Source organism: Acomys minous (assembly GCF_964271855.1).
Source record: "Acomys minous genome assembly, chromosome: 13".
NCBI classification, from domain to species: Eukaryota; Metazoa; Chordata; class Mammalia; order Rodentia; family Muridae; genus Acomys; species Acomys minous.
Window position 1 is genome coordinate 17,448,799 of NC_140495.1, and position 17,540 is coordinate 17,466,338.

Genomic DNA, 17,540 nt, shown 5'->3' on the forward strand with positions numbered 1-17,540 from the left:
ACTTAGATGACGACATCATCATCATCATCATCATTTTCTTAAAGAACATAAATCAAAACTCTAGTAACATGGTATCCGAGGGGCATATTTTAAACTTCCTTCATACTTATGGCCTGTGTAAATCTCAGTTTAACTGAGAGTTGAGCAGGCCAGGCAGAAATCCGGTGCCTGTGCAGTTCTGGGTCAGGAACTCTTGAAAGCTCTGCGCACTCTCAGGGTTTCTCTTGCTGTGATGGAACGCCATGACCAAAGAGCCCTCTGCAAGGAAAGTGCTTATCTTGTTTACCCTTTCACATCAGAGCCCGTCATGGAAGGAGGTCAGAGCAGGAGTTCAAGCCAGAGGAACCTGGAGTCAGGAGCTGAGGCAGAGGCCATGGAGGAGGCTGCCTGCTGATCCCCACAGGCTGCTTAGGCTGCTAGCTTACATCACCCAGAACCACCTGTCCAGGAATGGGATGGGCCCTCCCACACCAGCCATTAGTCAAGACCACACCCCACAGATTTGCCTACAGGCCGATTTTTATGGGGCATTTTCTCAGTGTGGTTCCCACCTCTCGTAACTTGAGCTTGTGTCGAGTTGACGTATACAGCCAGTACGCCTGATCTCCCCAAACATTCTAAAGAAGCAAAACCCTCCATCGTATCAGAATGTCACTTTTCCCCCTTATGTGCCATATTATGGAGTCGTGTGATGTCTTTGAAAGAAAATCCATCCAACCATCCACAGACTGCCCACCCTGTCCACGCGCACCCTTGCTAGCTCAACTATTGGCCATGCTGCTACTACTTTGCATTCTTCAGGAAAATAAGCAATAAGAGAAAAAACAAAACAAAATACAGAAACCTTCCCTCTTAGTCCCCAGCGCACATTCAGTTTAAGGAATGTTTCTGATACGGCAGCCACGCCAATGACAAACAGTGGGACCCGTGACGCCTAAAATCACATCCTCAGACTTCACAAAGAGATGACTCGCTGGGCTATCAGGGGCATGCAGGTCACCAGAGGACACTCCCTAACGGAGCTCCTCATTAGAATCAGTGAGGAAGGGCTGCCTCTCCTTGTGGGATAACACGCTTAAATGTGAGCATCCATTGGTAAGCAGGATCGTCGCCAGAAATGTGGAAGTTGTTGTGTAGACACAGAACACAAGGCTAGTTAGCAGATGACAGCATCCCCCTGCACAACAGCTGGAGAGGCGCCGCTCTCAGTTAAGCAAGGGCTCCCAGAGGCACAGCTGGTTCCCACTGGGGAAGAGCAAACCTGGAGCCGAAGCCTCGGGCCTCCACTCCTATCCTGGCTCACCTTTTTGGCTTACAGGGTTTCTAAATTGTCTTCTGGCTTATTCTGTGTCGTGACTGGCAGCAAGAAAAAAATCCTTGCACTCCACTCCCGCCCCAGAACCCTGACCCCACACTCTCTGAGGCGACCCTGGCTTGGTTTCTCGTTAGCTCTTCACAGGAATCCATTTGCACAGTCCGCAAGCGATTGTGACTGTACGAAGACAGCGAGGGGAAACAAAGCTTTGTATTCGTTACACAGGGAGTCCCCGTTCATGTCACTATGGTTCCTGTCCCTCTCACTGCCCAGCCTCCGTGCCTGTCCCCCTCTGACACATCATTTGACACACCATGCTTGCTAGTAACTATTGCTTTCTACTTCCTTGCCTGTTCCTTTCTCTGTGGATTCATGTCTAGAAATCGAACCTAAATCTTCAGTTTTTATGAGCTCTCAGAGCCTTCACCTCTGACCCAGGAAGTACTGATATTCTTCCTGGCAAAGCAGTGGGCAGCCAGAGAGGAGACTGATGAGCACAGATTCCTCCATCAGCCGTGGGCAAGATAAAAACAAAACAAAACACGTCATAAACAGGGCTAAGCCTTGAGAAGTGCCTTCCTTCCTTCCTTCTCCTGCCCCTCCTTCCTTGCTCCACTAGATAGACTATGGCCCACTGTGTAACTGTGCAACGCTTACGGCTAGACCAGTGGTTCTCAACCTGTGGGCCGCAACCCCGCTGGAGGACCCTTTTCACCATCGGAAGACAGGTGTTTACGTTCTGATTCATAACAGTAGCAAGATTACAGTTATAAAGTAGTGACAAAAATAATTTTATGTTTGGGGGTCACCGCAACATGAGGAGCTGTATTAAAAAGGATCGCAGCATTCGGGGGATTGGGAACCGCTGCTCTAGACAGTTCTACAGCCCCTAGGACTCCAGTTCTCAACTCCTAAGAGAGCAATCCTGTCTGGCGTAGCTGCCCCGCCACGATCCAGTTGGTTCCGGTCAGAGAAATGGTGTTAAGTGAGTAACCAGGGCTTTTGTGGTCACAGCTTTATAGATTATGTGTGGGAATGAGACGAGAAGGAGAGAGGAGAGCTATTTCCTTGAGAGTCTAAGAATAGTTCACTGTGGAGCCAACACCATCTGACGCATCTTAGCCGCAGGATGGGACCACTGTCATTTCATCATTAAGCATCTCACACTTGACGGGCAAGCTCACTCATCTTAGTCAGCCGGCGCATCTTTATCTGCTCTCTGAGCTGGCCCTGCCTTGGTCTCTAGTCTCTCATCACCTTTCCGGTGGACCAAGGTGTGGTTCACTTGAAACACCATAGATACCTCTACCAGCTATGTAGATTTGCATCTGCTGGGTGCCCCCCACCCCCCCCATCAAGACTCTGACCCCTCTGGCTCCCTGGTGGGCTCCTAATGGTACTGCAGCACCGAAAGGGTTGGGGTGTTCTGGAGAGGGAAGCCTCCTAGGCTTGGATCTGAGCCGATTTCTGCTTTAATCCCTAGTGTACAAGAGACAGTTACAACAGTGTCGTGGCTAATTTTGCCTGTCAATGTGACTGCATTGTAAAGAACAGCCCTTGGCTTCCTGGTTCTCTGGGAGCTGGGTGGAGTCTCACGCTTTTCCCATAGGTTGCCTCTTTAGATCAGCTATTTGACATTTCTCCGAGCTTCCGTTCCTCTATATAAGGCCCTGGGGGTGGGGAATGCCCTGCTTGGCTGGGTGATGGATAGGAAATGCTTTGTGCTCCCTGCTGACCCACATGGCACCCACTCTGTGCCAGTAACTGCTTCACAGTGGCGAGCGCTCAGCATCCTATTAGATAGCGCTAACAGAATTCCCTCTCGACAGCTAAAGGGAGAGTCAACGGTTGAAACCAGCAGAGCCACCTCCCAGCAGCCTTGTGGGGTTGCCCTCACCTGACCTCAGCTCTTAAACGGTGCTGGAAGGTTCTCACATCCCAACCCACTAAGCCGTTCTTTCTCTTGCTTCTGCTTCTTCCAGATTGATGACACTGGCACATTCCAAGTCATCGTGGTTCCCCCCGGGACTGACGACACGCCAGCGTTAGCAAGACTCCAGCGGTGCACTTTCTGCTATGGTGAGACGCACGGGGAGAAGCCACTTTGATCAGGCCTGCTTAGTGTGTTGAGTTACCGCTGGCAGGAGGAGCAGCTGGGACGTGGCCATAAGGAGATGCATAGCTTAGGCCAGACCTTGCTGGGGCTCGAGGTGCACGCTACAGCTTCCACAGATGGAACCTTTCAGCTCAGCCTGCAGGGCCCTCCCAGTGGATCCCAGCAGGAGGGTTATGTTCCTGGCCCCTCTACTTTAGTGCAGCTTCCAGGAAACAGTAATAATAATAATAATAAAAAACCTTAGCCAGTCTCCTTGCCAAGCTTTTTATGCTATAAACTATTTTATGTGTGTTTTTCTAAGTCTCAAATGTTCACAGCTCCCCCAAAAGAGCTTTAGAGAAACTGGCCCCTTCCTTTCTAGTTGGAATTTTTATTATATATATATATATATATATATATATATATATATATATTTTTTTTTTTTTTTAAAGTGCAGTAGGAGTGGAAGACAGAAACTCATACAATCTCATTCAAGAGCCTTCACAGACTCCCAAGCATTAGGCAACAAAAAGGTTTGCAGTATTGATTGTGGTGGTTGACGCACAGCTCACTGGCCTAGCTGGAAACGGCCTCTCTCCTCTTCCATTTGATGGTCCACACCCTGTGGAAGCCACTGCGGTCACAGGTGGTCACAGCAGCAGCAGGCAGTCACCACACTCCTGCTCCAGGCTGTGCTCTGCTCTAATGACACCGCATGGTGCTGACCCCTGTGGTGAAACCTGAGACTTCAGTGACTGGGCTTCTTACCTTCAGTTTTAATTGCTTTACCTACATTGTGTCCATCTGGGCTCCTAACCGCACTGGTCTTAGTGCTATGCTGAGGGAGATCAACATGAGAGAGCCATAATAATTTCCTCAGGGCCCACGAGCAGCTTAACCCAGGAATCTGGCTCCAAGGCACCTTTAATTTCTATAGAATGAACGCGTCATTCTGCTCCCTGACATTCTCCATTTAGACCTGGAGAGCATATCTGACACCTTCTCCACGTGCGTCCGTGGGCTGCTGGGGTTTGCTGTGTAGAAGACTGTCTTGCTTAGGGTGTCTGTTGCTATAAAGAGACACCATGACCAAAGAGCAAGTTGGGGAGGAAAGGGTTTATTTGGTTTACAATTCCAGACCCTAGTCCATCATTGGAGAAAGTCAGCACAGGAACTCAAGCAGGGCTGGAACCTGGAGGCAGGGGCTGACGGAGAGGCCATGGAGGAGTGCTGCTTACTGGCTTGCTCTTTGTGGCTTGCTCAACCTGCTTTCTAACAGGACCCAGGACCACTGGCCCAAGGATGGCACCATCCACCACGGGCTGGGTCATCTCCCACTGACCACTACTTGGATCTCCTCTGGATCTCATAGGGGCATTTTTATGACAGAGGCTCTGTCCTCTCTAGCTTGGGTCAAGTTGGCACACAAAACCAGCCGATACAATGACCTTACGTGAAGAGGGTGCTTCTGAGGAGGACGGGGACAGTTCCCGGGTTCTTTTTCTGTCTCCCCCTGCAGGCCTGGCATCAAGCTCTCTGCTCACACCCTCCATTCCTGTGGGTGGCACTGGGAATTTTTGGATCCTGGCACATTCCCTCCCACAAACCAGTGATGTGCTAAGATTCATCTGCCCTATACATCCTTAGTTGCACCCCTGGACATGTCAGTTCCAACCCTGTGCTAATATGTTGCACAGTCAGTAACTGCACATATGTGGCTGGGGATAGACTTTTGGCTCTGTGCCTTGGCTTAAGCCCTTGTTTCGTCTCCCAGGCATATAATGGAGGATATTTTGGCTGTCATTTCCTGCAATTAAAAACCCCACAAAAACAGAGCAAATGGGCAGCATGCTGCCCCTGATTTTAGAAACTGTTCTGCACACAGTGACTGTTCTGTCATTTGATCATTAGGCAGGGTCATAAAATTTCACTAAACCTTAGTAAGGGCTGTAGGCAGAGGCATCTATATTGAGTCCATGAGCAAGCATGAAGCTAGGAAGTTTGTTACATGCACGGGATCCACATGCTAGCCCATGAGATTTTTCATTTAATAGTTGGTATTTCTCATCCATGCTGGTATCCGAGTTCCAACTGCATGCTTGTTACTCCATTTCCCCTTTGGGTTCCCCCCCTCTTTGGTTTTTAAAGAACTCATTCTTACCCTCAGCCATTGCATTTACTGACAAACTAGACAGAATATCAGCCTTGCAAGGACATCTAGGTCAGCCCGATTCCCAGTTAGGTTCACCTACTTGGAGTGTACAGAGAAACTGCATAACTGAGGCCCAGCAGTGGCTTGGCCAGAGGTGACGTCATGCTTATTATATGATAAGACCAGAACCTAGGCATCCCAGCTCTCAGGCGAAGGGGCCATCCCGCTCCCTCAGGTGGTCCTCAGCTCTAACAGAAACACACTGACTTCATGTAGTCTACAAGGTAGCTCAGCAAGTAATGGTGCCCGTCTCCAAACATGACAACCTGAGTTCAGTCCCTGGGCCCAGGTGGAGGGAGGGTACTGACTCTTGAAAGTTGTCTGTCCTCTGCCTCTACACACATGCTGGGCTACATGTGCCCATGTGTATACACAACAAAACGTTAAAAATTTTTTTTAATTACCATTGACCTCATATACAGAAGCTTCTAGAAGTATAATGGTGCATCCGTTGTAAATGACTTATTCTCCAGCTTCAGTTGGTTCAATGACAATAGGTTAAGTGGCTTCTAGAAACCTCCCTTTTCCAATTTATCATATTCCTGTGAATGTCCGTTGTGGCCACATTCAATAAAAGCCACTCTTTTCCTTCTTGCTGTGCATGCACAATGAAAGAGGCACATTTATGAAAATGGCTTCACTTTATGAGAATAACTTTTTATAAGGGGCTTGGAGTTGTGAACTCTGACTTAAATTGAAATAAAATGAGTTTTCCCAGCCACTGTAGTGACTAAGGCCCTGGGTTAGCCCGCACACTGTCGGTACTAGAGTGTGTTCCAGTATGCAGGAGATGCACCGCCCACTCCAGACTCTGTAAACCCAACCGCCAAGAGTTAAAGACATAACTGTTTTATGAGCAAAGGCTATGTAGTTCCTAGATGCTAAAATAGCCGAGGTAGAATCTTTCCATTCTCTGCTTTAGTAACTCCAAATGGCTTGGTTTGCAGACCTATGCAGGCCGGATGCTTCTTGTGACCAGGCCAAACCACCCCCAATACAGTCCTACCTGGACGCTGCATTCCTGCTGGATGGCTCCCAGCACGTGGGAAGTGCAGAATTTGAAGACATGAGAGACTTCCTGGAGGCACTGCTAGATCACTTTGACATCACTCCAGAGCCAGAGACATCTGTCACTGGGGACAGGGTGGCCCTACTGAGCCATGCTCCCCCCGGCTTCCTACCCAACACCCAGAGGAGTCCGGTTAGAACGGAGTTCAACCTCACCACCTACAGCAGTAAGCGCCTCATGAAGAGGCACGTGGAGCACGCAGTTCGGCAGCCAAGCGGAGACGCTTTCCTTGGCCACGCCCTCAGGTGGACCCTGGACAACGTCTTCTTAAACACCCCCAACCTGAGAAGAAACAGAGTCATATTTGTGATATCTGCTGGGGAAACCAGCCACCTGGACGAGGAAACCTTAAAGAAAGAGTCGCTACGGGCCAAATGTCATGGGTATGCCCTCTTTGTGTTTTCCTTGGGCCCTGACTGGAGCGACAAGGAATTGGAAGACCTGGCTAGCCACCCCATGGACCAGCACTTGATTCAGCTTGGCCGAATTCATAAACCTGACCACGGATATGGTGTGAAGTTTGTGAAGTCCTTCCTAAACTCCATCAGGCGTAAGTCATAAAACTGTCCTTGTGCCTACGAGGCTGCCTGGTATTCCCAAGAAGGGCGATGATGTGTTGGCATGCGTCCTTGGCTACTCTTGTTTGTCTTCAAGGGCGCTGCGGGGTCAGAGAGGAAAATATGTAATAAGGGATGGCGGGAGGGAGGATGCTCTGGTTCCTAAGCGTTTAATTTTCTGGCTCATCTTTTCTATGCCTCTGGTTCCTATGGCGAAGCAATCATAACAAGCAGCTGTCCGCACATCTGTCTTCATGGAGAGGTGTAGTCTGAGGGTGTGAAGTCACAGCCTGGACCCTGGCTCCTGAGCAAAACCCTTGCCACGTAACACTGGCATGCTGCCCTTTGGCGAGAGATGTCTACACTTAGCACACAGAAAGAAAGAAGCCAAAGGGAAAAAAAAAATGAGACAATTCTTGGCTTGGCTTTGACACGTTCCCAAGTCAGAGCCGGGAGTATTAGGAGATGCCATTTTATCAGTTAGAATGAAAGGGATGGCTTTGAACAAGTTTCTCTCAGCGTCATGACCTCTCAAGATCCACTAGTTAGAGTAACTGGCGCCTGTTAAGGAAGCTAACATGGCCTGTGTTGTTTTGTTTTGAGGTGTTCTGAAAGATAGGCAACCCGTTTGGGCTGCAGCGGGACAGCTTTAGGAGGAGCCATGGCTGGCTGTGGGCCTGAAGGAGAGGAAACAGTGGGTAAATGGTTCAGTGTTTCCAGAGCCAGCTGACACTTATCTCTGGGAGTCCAGACAAAGAACTGTGCTCTTTAGCACAGGCTGAAGACCGCTCAGTGAGTGCCTGGCTATTTCCCCAACTTGTCATTGCGTTAAACAGCGAAGTGGGTTAAGGCTGCAGAGGCACCGGGTGGGGCTGATGTCACATCCTTCTCAGTGAGTCTAGGACCAGCCTGAGCTACCAGTTTGGAGCTGGTGAGAGACACAAGGTTGAGGCCCCACCCTGGATGTTCTGAACTAGAGCGCGCAGCTTACCAAAGCTCCCAGGAAACTCAACATATATTTTTAAAAGGTTTCAGAAACACAGGTATGAGAGTAGAGAGACCCCACAGTGAGATTTATTTTGATACATTCTGGAAAGAAACCCCAAAGAGGAGCTAAGGGCAAGGGGTCACCCCGAAGGAAACCTTTCATAAGGGTTGAACAAAAGACCACTTGGTAAGTCCTGTAAACTCGAAAAGAAGCATGCATGATGGCACATGAGTCGGGGTGGTGGGGGTGAGGGGTGGGGTGGGGCGCAGGCCCTGAGATTTCCTTCCTAGTATCCCAGAATTCTCCCTGCTGTCCCTTGCCAGTGCATCCAATCACAAAGATCAGCGGAGGCAGCCCCTCCCACTCAGGAAAAGAGCAGGGACGAAGGGCTCATGGGTGATAACAGAACAGGTTCCTGCGCTATGAGCATGATGCAGCTGCCCTACTCTATTTCCAGAGCTGAGGCATCTGCGAAGCACCATCTTTAAGACTTCCGCTGCAGGCCCGCATGGCCACACCCACTCAACACAACCTTAGTTATTAGGCATCTACTCTGGCTCTGCAGGAGCTCAGCTTCAGGAATAGGCCTACCCGCTGCCCTTCGGAAGCTTCGAAAGCCTTCGAAGTGGTCACCACTCATTTGGCACACTGCCACAAAGAGGCCATCAGAGCTAGGTCTGCATCAAGGCAGCACGTTTTGTAGGGGAAGCAAAGCTGCCGGCCCAGCAACCCTCACAGTGGCATACCTGCAATTCTAACTCTTGAGAGGCAGAGGCAGGAGGATTGCTATAAGTTCAAGGCCAGCCCAAGCCACTCAGTAAGACCCAAAACAAAAGTCCTACACACTACAAAAACAAAACACCCTGAAGGTCAGGTACAGCGCAGTATTGGGTCACACCATAGAGCATACGGCCCTTCTTGTAACAACAGTTCTGAAGATGTGTTCTGTTACAGCCCAGAGCATGCCGGGTAGGTAGATGGACCCTGGATAACCAGGAAAAGGAGGGTGGATGGGTGTGCACGCGCATATGTGAGCCAGAGGACAGCCTCAGATGTTATTCCTCAGGCAATGTCTACCGCTTTTGTTTGTTTTGTTTGGGAGGCAGGGTTTCTCAGTGGGCTGGGACTTGTTAAATAGGCTAGGCCAGCCAGCCAGCGAACCCTCGGGATCTACCTATCGCTCCCTTGACAGTGCCAGAATTGTAGGCATATGACACCATGCCTGGCTTTTCCAGAGAGAGACTTAATTGTTTAACAAATCTTTTTTACTTCATGCTTTCAGGGCATGCATAGAACACATTTAAAATTTCTCTGTTTAAAAAAAAAAATTGGCTTTTGCATTTTAAAATGGATTAAAGCATGCTTTATTGTTATAAAAAATTAATATTCTTCCAAATGAAGTGAGACAATGAATTAAACCCAAAGGCACTTAGTTTGTTGCTAACATAAAGGCCATAAAGGGAATATTCTGTTCCCGTTGCATTTTGATACCCCACAAAAACAAATAAAAAACACTCTATTGAGTTCTTATCAAAGGCAAGAGCATTTGTAGCTGGCATTTACTGCTTTGTGAGTTCCCTTTTTTTCTCTCTTCCACCCTTATTAGCCTCCCTAACACTAGATAGGAGAGGAAAGAAGGCGTCATTGTCGCTGGGCTACTTCCTGCTGGTTAGGGGCATCAAGTTCTTTGGGGGCAAGTTTGACCTCTCTGTCAGAATATCTAATTTCATCTTTCGTCTCTTTGTTCATATACAACTACTTGACAAACAGCATCCAACTACCAACCAGCCAACAGCAGCAACCCCACGTCTCAGGGCCCTAACATTTATATATCCTCTCAAAAGTTCCCAGAATTCCAAACGTCACACACTCGAAGAAACTATCTGCAGCTGGCAAAGCCATGCCCCGGAAGCAGCGTCATATCCCCACACCTAAGATTAAAATGAAAACGTGTTCCATTTTATTTCTGTGTTTTTTTTAAAGAAACAATAATTACAAAATTCTCACTACAGACATGATTAGGACTGACTGGATCATGTCGCCCTTCATAATGGCTGACAACTTTAGGAGCTTCCGGCATTCTAGTGAAAAACTGTTTGAATTCACTGACATATTCACTAGAGACTTCTTTTCCAAACTTAGTTTGGGGGTTTCCCTGAGACATTGCTCATGCCCTGTGACCATCTTTGGCTGGACATCGGAAACTGAAGTAGTACTGTATGGAACAGGCACGCTAACAGTCCGAGTGAGAGCCTCGCCAGGGAGTGTGAGCCTCGCCAGGGAGTGAGAGCCTCACCAGAGAGTGTGAGCCTCACCAGAGAATGTGAGCCTCACCGGGAGTGAGAGCCTCACCAGGGAGTGTGAGCCTCACCGGGAGTGTGAGCCTCACCAGGGAGTGTGAGCCTCGCCGGGGAGTATGAGCCTCGCCAGGGAGTATGAGCCTCACCAGGGAGTGTGAGCCTCGCCAGGGAGTGTGAGCCTCGCCAGGGAGTGTGAGCCTCACCAGGGAGTATGAGCCTCGCCAGAGAGTGTGAGCCTCACCAGGGAGTGTGAGCCTCACCAGGGAGTGTGAGCCTCGCCAGGGAGTGAGAGCCTTGCCAGAGAATGTGAGCCTCACCAGGGAGTGTGAGCCTCACCAGGGAGTGAGAGCCTCACCAGGGAGTGAGAGCCTCGCCAGAGGGTGAGAGCCTCGCCAGAGGGTGAGAGCCTCGCCAGAGGGTGAGAGCCTCATCAGGGTCTTCTCTCTTTCTAGGTGGTATGAACAAGTATCCACCTATGAACTTCAAAGCCAAGTGCAACAGACTCAGCCCTACGGACCCGAAGCCACCCCCACGCCAGTTTCGAAGGTACCGTGTGCTTGGTCTGACGTCATAGATGGATACACACCTCCTTCCCCTAATTCTTTATGTTCTTCCTCTTTTTCTACCTCTCTCCCCTTACCTAGTTTAGCCAAATAGAAACTTTCTATTACATATTAAAATATGCTTTGAGAAGCAAGAGATTTATTTTTAAAGTGACTAAATTGATCTGGAAATAGAAATAGACGTTTGTTTGTTGGTTGTTTTTGTTTTCCTTTTAAATGGAAAGTCCAGTTGTTGAAACAAAACACTCAGCGGGACCACCGGCCAAGCTGGGTTTCTAAACAGCATTGTTCACTGAAAGGAAGCAGGGTGTCTTGGTGCCTGAAACACTCAGGATCTGGTAAGGACAGTACAACTCGAGCCTGAGACAATGGGGTTGTTACAGGAAGCAAAAACTTAGTTAAAAAACAAACAAAAACAAAAATACAAAAACAGTGACATGACGAAAGGGGGAGCGAGATGGTGTGAGATGACTCCTATGGACCTAATCTTGGGCAACTGCAACTCCAGAAAGGATGAAGATAATGAGCAGAATACATTGAGTATTTATTTAATGTATTGCTGCATATATGGTGTGTGTGTGTGTGTGTGTGTGTGTGTGTGTGTGTGTGTGTGTGTGTGTCAGAGTATAACTTTGGGGAGTTGCATCTCTAGGGTCCACTGTGGGACACAGGAGTCTAACTCAAGTTATCAGGTTTGCATAGCTGGTACTGTGAGGTTCATGAGATGCTGGTGCTATGTGCATCCTGAGGTGCTGGTGCTATGTGCATCCTGAGGTGCTGGTGCTATGTGCATCCTGAGGTGCTGGTGCTATGCACATCCTGAGGTGCTGGTGCTTGTGCATCCTGAGGTGCTGGTCCTATGTGCATCCGAGGTGCTGGTGCTATGTACATCCTGAGGTGCTGGTCCTATGTGCATCCGAGGTGCTGATGCTATGTGCATCCGAGGTGCTGGTGCTATGTACATCCTGAGGTGCTAGTGCTGCATGGGTCCTGAGGTGCTAGTGTTTTGTGCATCCTGAGGTGCTGGAGTGAGACCTACAGTGCCTCACCTGTGTGAAGTTCTTGATGGAAATGTTTGGCCTGAGGCTAATGATGAGGAAATCACTGAGCAACCCCAGGATGTGGAACTGTTAGGGTGTAGGTCTTAAGTCATAAATAAAGGGATAAGGATGACAGTTCTGGAGTAAGAGAACTAAAGAGACAGGGAAGCCAACTCTAAATCTGTGAACTTTAATTGGATCCTAGAGCAGAAAAAAAAAGCTGGTATAAACATGATTTGGAGAACATCTGGGGAAATTTGAGTATGGACAATACATTGAAGTTATTGGACTGTATGGGTTTCCTGGTGTCTTTGCGAGAGGTTTGCTAAAGAATTTAAGAACGCCATGTATGATGGTTGCAACCTAAGTTTAGACAGCTTTTTGCTTTTTGTGAATGTGTAGGGTGCGTGCATGTGTGTACATGCACAGAGGCCTTCCTTGAGCAATCTTCTTGTATATGTGGCAGAGTCCCTCCCTGATGTTTTAGCAAGTCTGGCTGGCTGACTTGCTCCAGGGGTTCTGTCATCATCTCCTGCCATGCTGAACTCACCTTCATGCGCTCTGGGAATCTGAATTCCAGTCCGTAAGTTGTCTAGCGAACTCCTGGCCCCCTGAGGCATCAGGTAGCTAGGGGCACCTCCCTAGTCAGTGACAGTGCACTGACACCCGACTGCTAACCATGACTAAGCACCATCACCTGGCTCACACTGAGGCAGACACCACTGGCAGTGTGCTACCCCTGGAGCGTGTGCACTCTGTGTGGTCATCAGGCCTTGACAGGCATCCCCAGCCCAGGTGCTAAGGGACGCCTGAGACTCTCCTGACTGGAGGCTCTGGCTCCCGCCCAGCAGGGAGTTACCGGGAGGAACTGTCCAGCAGCAAATGCTTCTGAAACCCAGCCCGAGGCAGCCTGTGAATGCGAAAGCTGAGAGGACTAGGGCTCCCCCTGCTGCAGGTGCCTGGCACTGGGATTAGATACGCTGGATGAGTGAGGGGCCTGGCAATTGGTGCAGAGAATACTCCATGGCCCCGGAGAGCGGGCTGAGGCATGTGTGGCTGGTGCAAGAGCCGCTTCAAGGAGCTCTGGAGGGCTGTGTTCTTAGACTTAGCTCTCTGCAACTGCTGTTAGTTTTGAATTCGGGTTTTCTAAGAGAAGGAAAAATAAAGCCCTCACTGGGGGTGGGGGGGTGGGGGAGGCTTGGAGCCTTTGTTCACTTTACATCTACCTGCTGCCGCCTCCCAGGACATGCCACTGTGGTCACTCTGGCATCTTCTGGACTCCCTCCCTCACTCTCCTCATGGGAGCCTTGTGGTCAGGTGCTCCGTATTGGGACCTTCCAGTTCAGGCTGGTGGCATCTCTACATTTGCTTTGCTCGTCTCCACCCAGCATTCCTAGTGGGAAGGAGGTGATACGCTGAGGTACTGTATCCAGAGGCTAGCTGAGGATGGGGTTCAGTCTAGAGGCTGGCAGGCCAAGATATGGGATGGCATCACTAGAAGAGCTCAGAATTAAATGACAAATGAAAAACTGTCAAGGCCCAGGGAAGGGGGAATAACCATAGAAACAGCAGCCTTTATTCTGCCTTTTGACCCAGAAGTTTGAATTTTCATTCTTCAGTGGGCTTCACAGGCATGTAGCCAGCTCAGACTACAAAGGCAGGTGTCAGCGCCAACCTACACATTCAAGAGGCAATTTTAGAAACTGCTTTGTTTGAAGAGAAGGGTGAGTGGGAAGAGAGAATCCACGGGACTTTTGGACAGGAAATTTCCTCTTCTCCACAGTGCCCTAGACACACGAGGCTCAGCTTCTCCTGGGAATCTGAAATGGCTAAGTGGTTGAGGCATTGGAGAATTGAGATGTAAAAATTATACACTGGCTGTGACACCCTGATGGTGTAATCACCCGGGACTCCCCCAGGCCTTCTCTAAATAACCAAAGGTCGTGGCAAAAACAGACATAGCTTCTTCTGAAACTCCTTGCCTGGGCCTTCCAAGAGAAGTGAGGCAGAAAGGGATTGAGGGAGAACGCCTGCTGCTGGGCACAGGGGCCAGCCAGCCAGATGACTTGCCATCCCCAGAAGTACCTGCACTAGAATTGCTCACTCATCCTGCTGCAAGTGTTTTGAGGAAGATGTGCAGAAGCTGGTTTGTAGCAGATGGAGAAGGCACTGACTCTCACCACCACCAGGCAACCCAGAAAACAGATGGCCAGAGGGCGAGGCTATAGGACAGCTTTGTGCGAGCTCTTCTTAGCTCTACTCCAAGAAGTAAAAGACTCAAAGGCACCTACATACTGTGCTAGACTGCAGAGCAGAGACAGGCAGAGCCTGAAGGGGTGGATGGTAAAAATGGGCAGCCACCACCGTCATATGAGCTACACATCTGTTGCAAGTTTGCTTCCCACAATAGACTTTCTGGATGATACACACACACACACACACACACACACACACACACACACACACACACACACTTTAGAAATAGAAGCAACTTTATCTGTATAGTCACCACAGTGCCTCTAGTCAGTATGTAGCATGGCAGCCTCCTGATTAGCTACTCAGATGGAGAAATCTGTGACCACAGGAATGGAAAGCTACAGTCAGTCTCCCCTCCAATCCCCCTTTTTTAAAATCTAGAACATGCCACATCTTGCTTTCAAAAGCTTTATCAAATCTGGGGTCAAGTTGGAAATTTGAATCGTTTTATCCTTAAGTCTGCCTTGAGTGCTCGTTGTTGGAGTTACCAACCAGCAGAAATTCTCCCAAACAATATACAGCAGGAGGAAAAAAACAAAGTAACTAGGTAGTCAAGTGGTCCTTATTCAGTGCTTTATTACACACAAATGCTCATCTGTAACAGCAGAGAAAGGAAGCTTCAAAGGGAAGGCATGGGCTCAGTACATACAACACTTAGCTTGTGAACCCTGAAATGACTGTGAACCCCCAGAACCCACGTAAGAGCCAGGTGTGAGGGCACCTGGACGTTCACAGGCCACTTACCACAAGTCAGTGAGAGACCTTGTCTCAAACAAGCTGAAGGTGTCTGAGGACCAATACTGGACAGTGTCACCTCCATAGTGAACCCCTGGGCATGAATACACACAGGAACACACCTAACACACAGCACACACACCCCCCAAACAAAGCAACACAAAAGAAAAGGCTTTGAACATGTTTGACCCTTTTGTGACAAGTACCAGGGTTAGGCTTAGAAGTAGTTGCCAATCTAACAGTTTAAAAAATGATTTATTTTTAATTATAAGCATCTATCTCCATGGTGGGTGTGTGCACATGAGTTGTGGGTGCCTTCAGGGGCCAATGGTTTTTAGATCCCCTGGAGCTGAAGCAAGGTGGGTGAGCTGCCCTATGTGGGTGCTGAGACCTGAACTCCACCATCTCTCCAGCAGTTTCTTTCCTTAAGGCTAAGAAACATGACCTAACAAATTAAAAAAAAGAGGGGCAAAAGGGAAGGAGAATGAAATACCGAGAGAACAGTACACTTCAGACTCAAATCCTTTGCAGGGGGTCACTCTCCTTTAGGGAAGTGGCCACTGAATGGTGGGTCCCCATGTCCCAGTGGATGGCTACACACCCACATGCATATGGGGAGCACTAAATGGACTCAGGGTTATTAATAGCAGAAAAAGGACATTAAGTTGGGAAGAAAATGGGAGGCAGTGGTAGATGAATATAAAAATGCATGGTATAAATATATGAAAATGTAAAGTTTTAGAGAATTTCATACATGAATAGTGCATCTATGTCACCTCACACCCCCAACTCCTTCCACATTTCCCCCTCCCAAATCATGACTTATTGTTACAAACATATAAACATTTGTATGTGTGTGCATGCATACACATGTATGGACAACCTCAGGGTCCATTTAGCACTGCCCATATCTTCAGGTATCCAGGGTTGACCACGTAGGACTGGTCAACCTATGTGGGAGCTAGTCTCTAGAGGAAGCTATTTCTCCCTCTCGGAAGCCACTGACCAGCTAAGTTTGGGGGCTTGTGATTTTTCCCCATCCATGCTGGTATTTAACTGGACCTGTTCATGCAAACATACCACTGAGGAGTCATGGGAGCATTTTCCCTGTCGTGACGGGGATGGGGGTGGGGGACACTATGTAGCAGCAGGCATCCTGGCCCTCTGGCTCTTAAAATCTTTCCGTCCCCTCTTTGACAATGTTCCCTGAGGGGTATAGAGATTGGATTGCAGCTCTGTGGTTGGGGCTGGGTACCAGACAGACACGTATTCTCTGCATTCTGAACAGGTGCGAATCTTAAGTCTCTGTTGCAAGAAGCAGCTTCTTTGGTGAGAGTTGAGAGATACACTTATCTATGAGTATAAAGATAATTTCTTAGAAGAGTTAGGAACTGTAGTCATTTAGGGAAATGGCAGTAGAAGGTTTTCTAGAGTCTAGCAACTCTCCAGCTTTGGACAGTTGGCTGGGTTCACAGTAATAGGTGTGAATTCTCTACTGTTGAGTGGCACTAAAGAGCTATTGGTTGCCCAACACAAGGGGTCATCAGTGCACCACCAGGGACACTTTGCTGGTCTAGTCACTGGTCCATAGGACTACTGAATAGGACTACTGACTGCTCTTCTCCCTTGGGAGCTTGCAAAGCACCTTTTAATAATGAGAGCTGTTCTTCAGGCAAGTTGCATCCAGATGAATTCCAGCCAAATTCCCCCAAGTCCTGTGTCCAAACTATATGCTGTCTTCAGCAATAGGCTCTACCTTCAAGTTCTCAAAGGCAAGCAAGAGCAATGCAATAGCTCATATTGCTATGGAAACTTGTATTCTCCTGACCAACAACTTGAAGGGGAGGTTTCCTAAGCTTGGCACAATGAGGCATGGCTCTTGGGGGAAGCATCCTCACCTCATGTGATGTACCCCTAGTTAAAGTCCAACCTCCATTTTTCCCAGTGCCCCCTCATAAACCTTTCTTCTATTATCCCCCCCTCTTCATAGCTATTAAAAAAAGAATTCCCCTCCCATGACCAGTAATCATGTTTTATGCATATAGACTCTTCTGACTCGGAAAAATCAAATTTGTAATATTCAGTTTGGAACAGCCAAAGCAGGCAGGTGTGAGGAGACTGTGCTGGCACGGACTCTGAGCCACGGCTGCCATTCCTACACCTGGCTGCTTGATCAACTTTATGTCCCTGAAAACACGGATGGGAGGGACTGGGATACAGTGTGAAGTGAGTTCAGAAGCCCAGGCAGAGCTAGGCTGTGGGTGGCACGGTCTTTGTCATTTGTGTTTCCTCCACCTCTTTATAGATGAAAGCAAAAGACTGTGTGTGTGGCGGGGTGAGGGGTTAGGGTGTCACATGCCTGAGACATGACGTTTACATTGATCTGTATTTTCCCATCGAGCTCCCTCTC

The 17,540-nt window shown here is 48.7% G+C and overlaps 1 protein-coding gene across 1 annotated transcript in view; it reads left to right on the forward strand.

Annotated features, from left to right (window-relative positions):
• The window catches only part of COL6A6 (collagen type VI alpha 6 chain), a 136,783-nt gene that overhangs the window by 114,872 nt on the left and 4,371 nt on the right, over window positions 1–17,540 (forward strand). Inside the window, exons 33-35 of the mRNA XM_084751672.1 lie at window positions 3,298–3,394; window positions 6,570–7,241; window positions 10,989–11,082. Of these exons, the coding sequence (XP_084607798.1) occupies window positions 3,298–3,394; window positions 6,570–7,241; window positions 10,989–11,082 (863 nt within the window). The remainder of the gene's footprint in view (window positions 1–3,297; window positions 3,395–6,569; window positions 7,242–10,988; window positions 11,083–17,540) is intronic.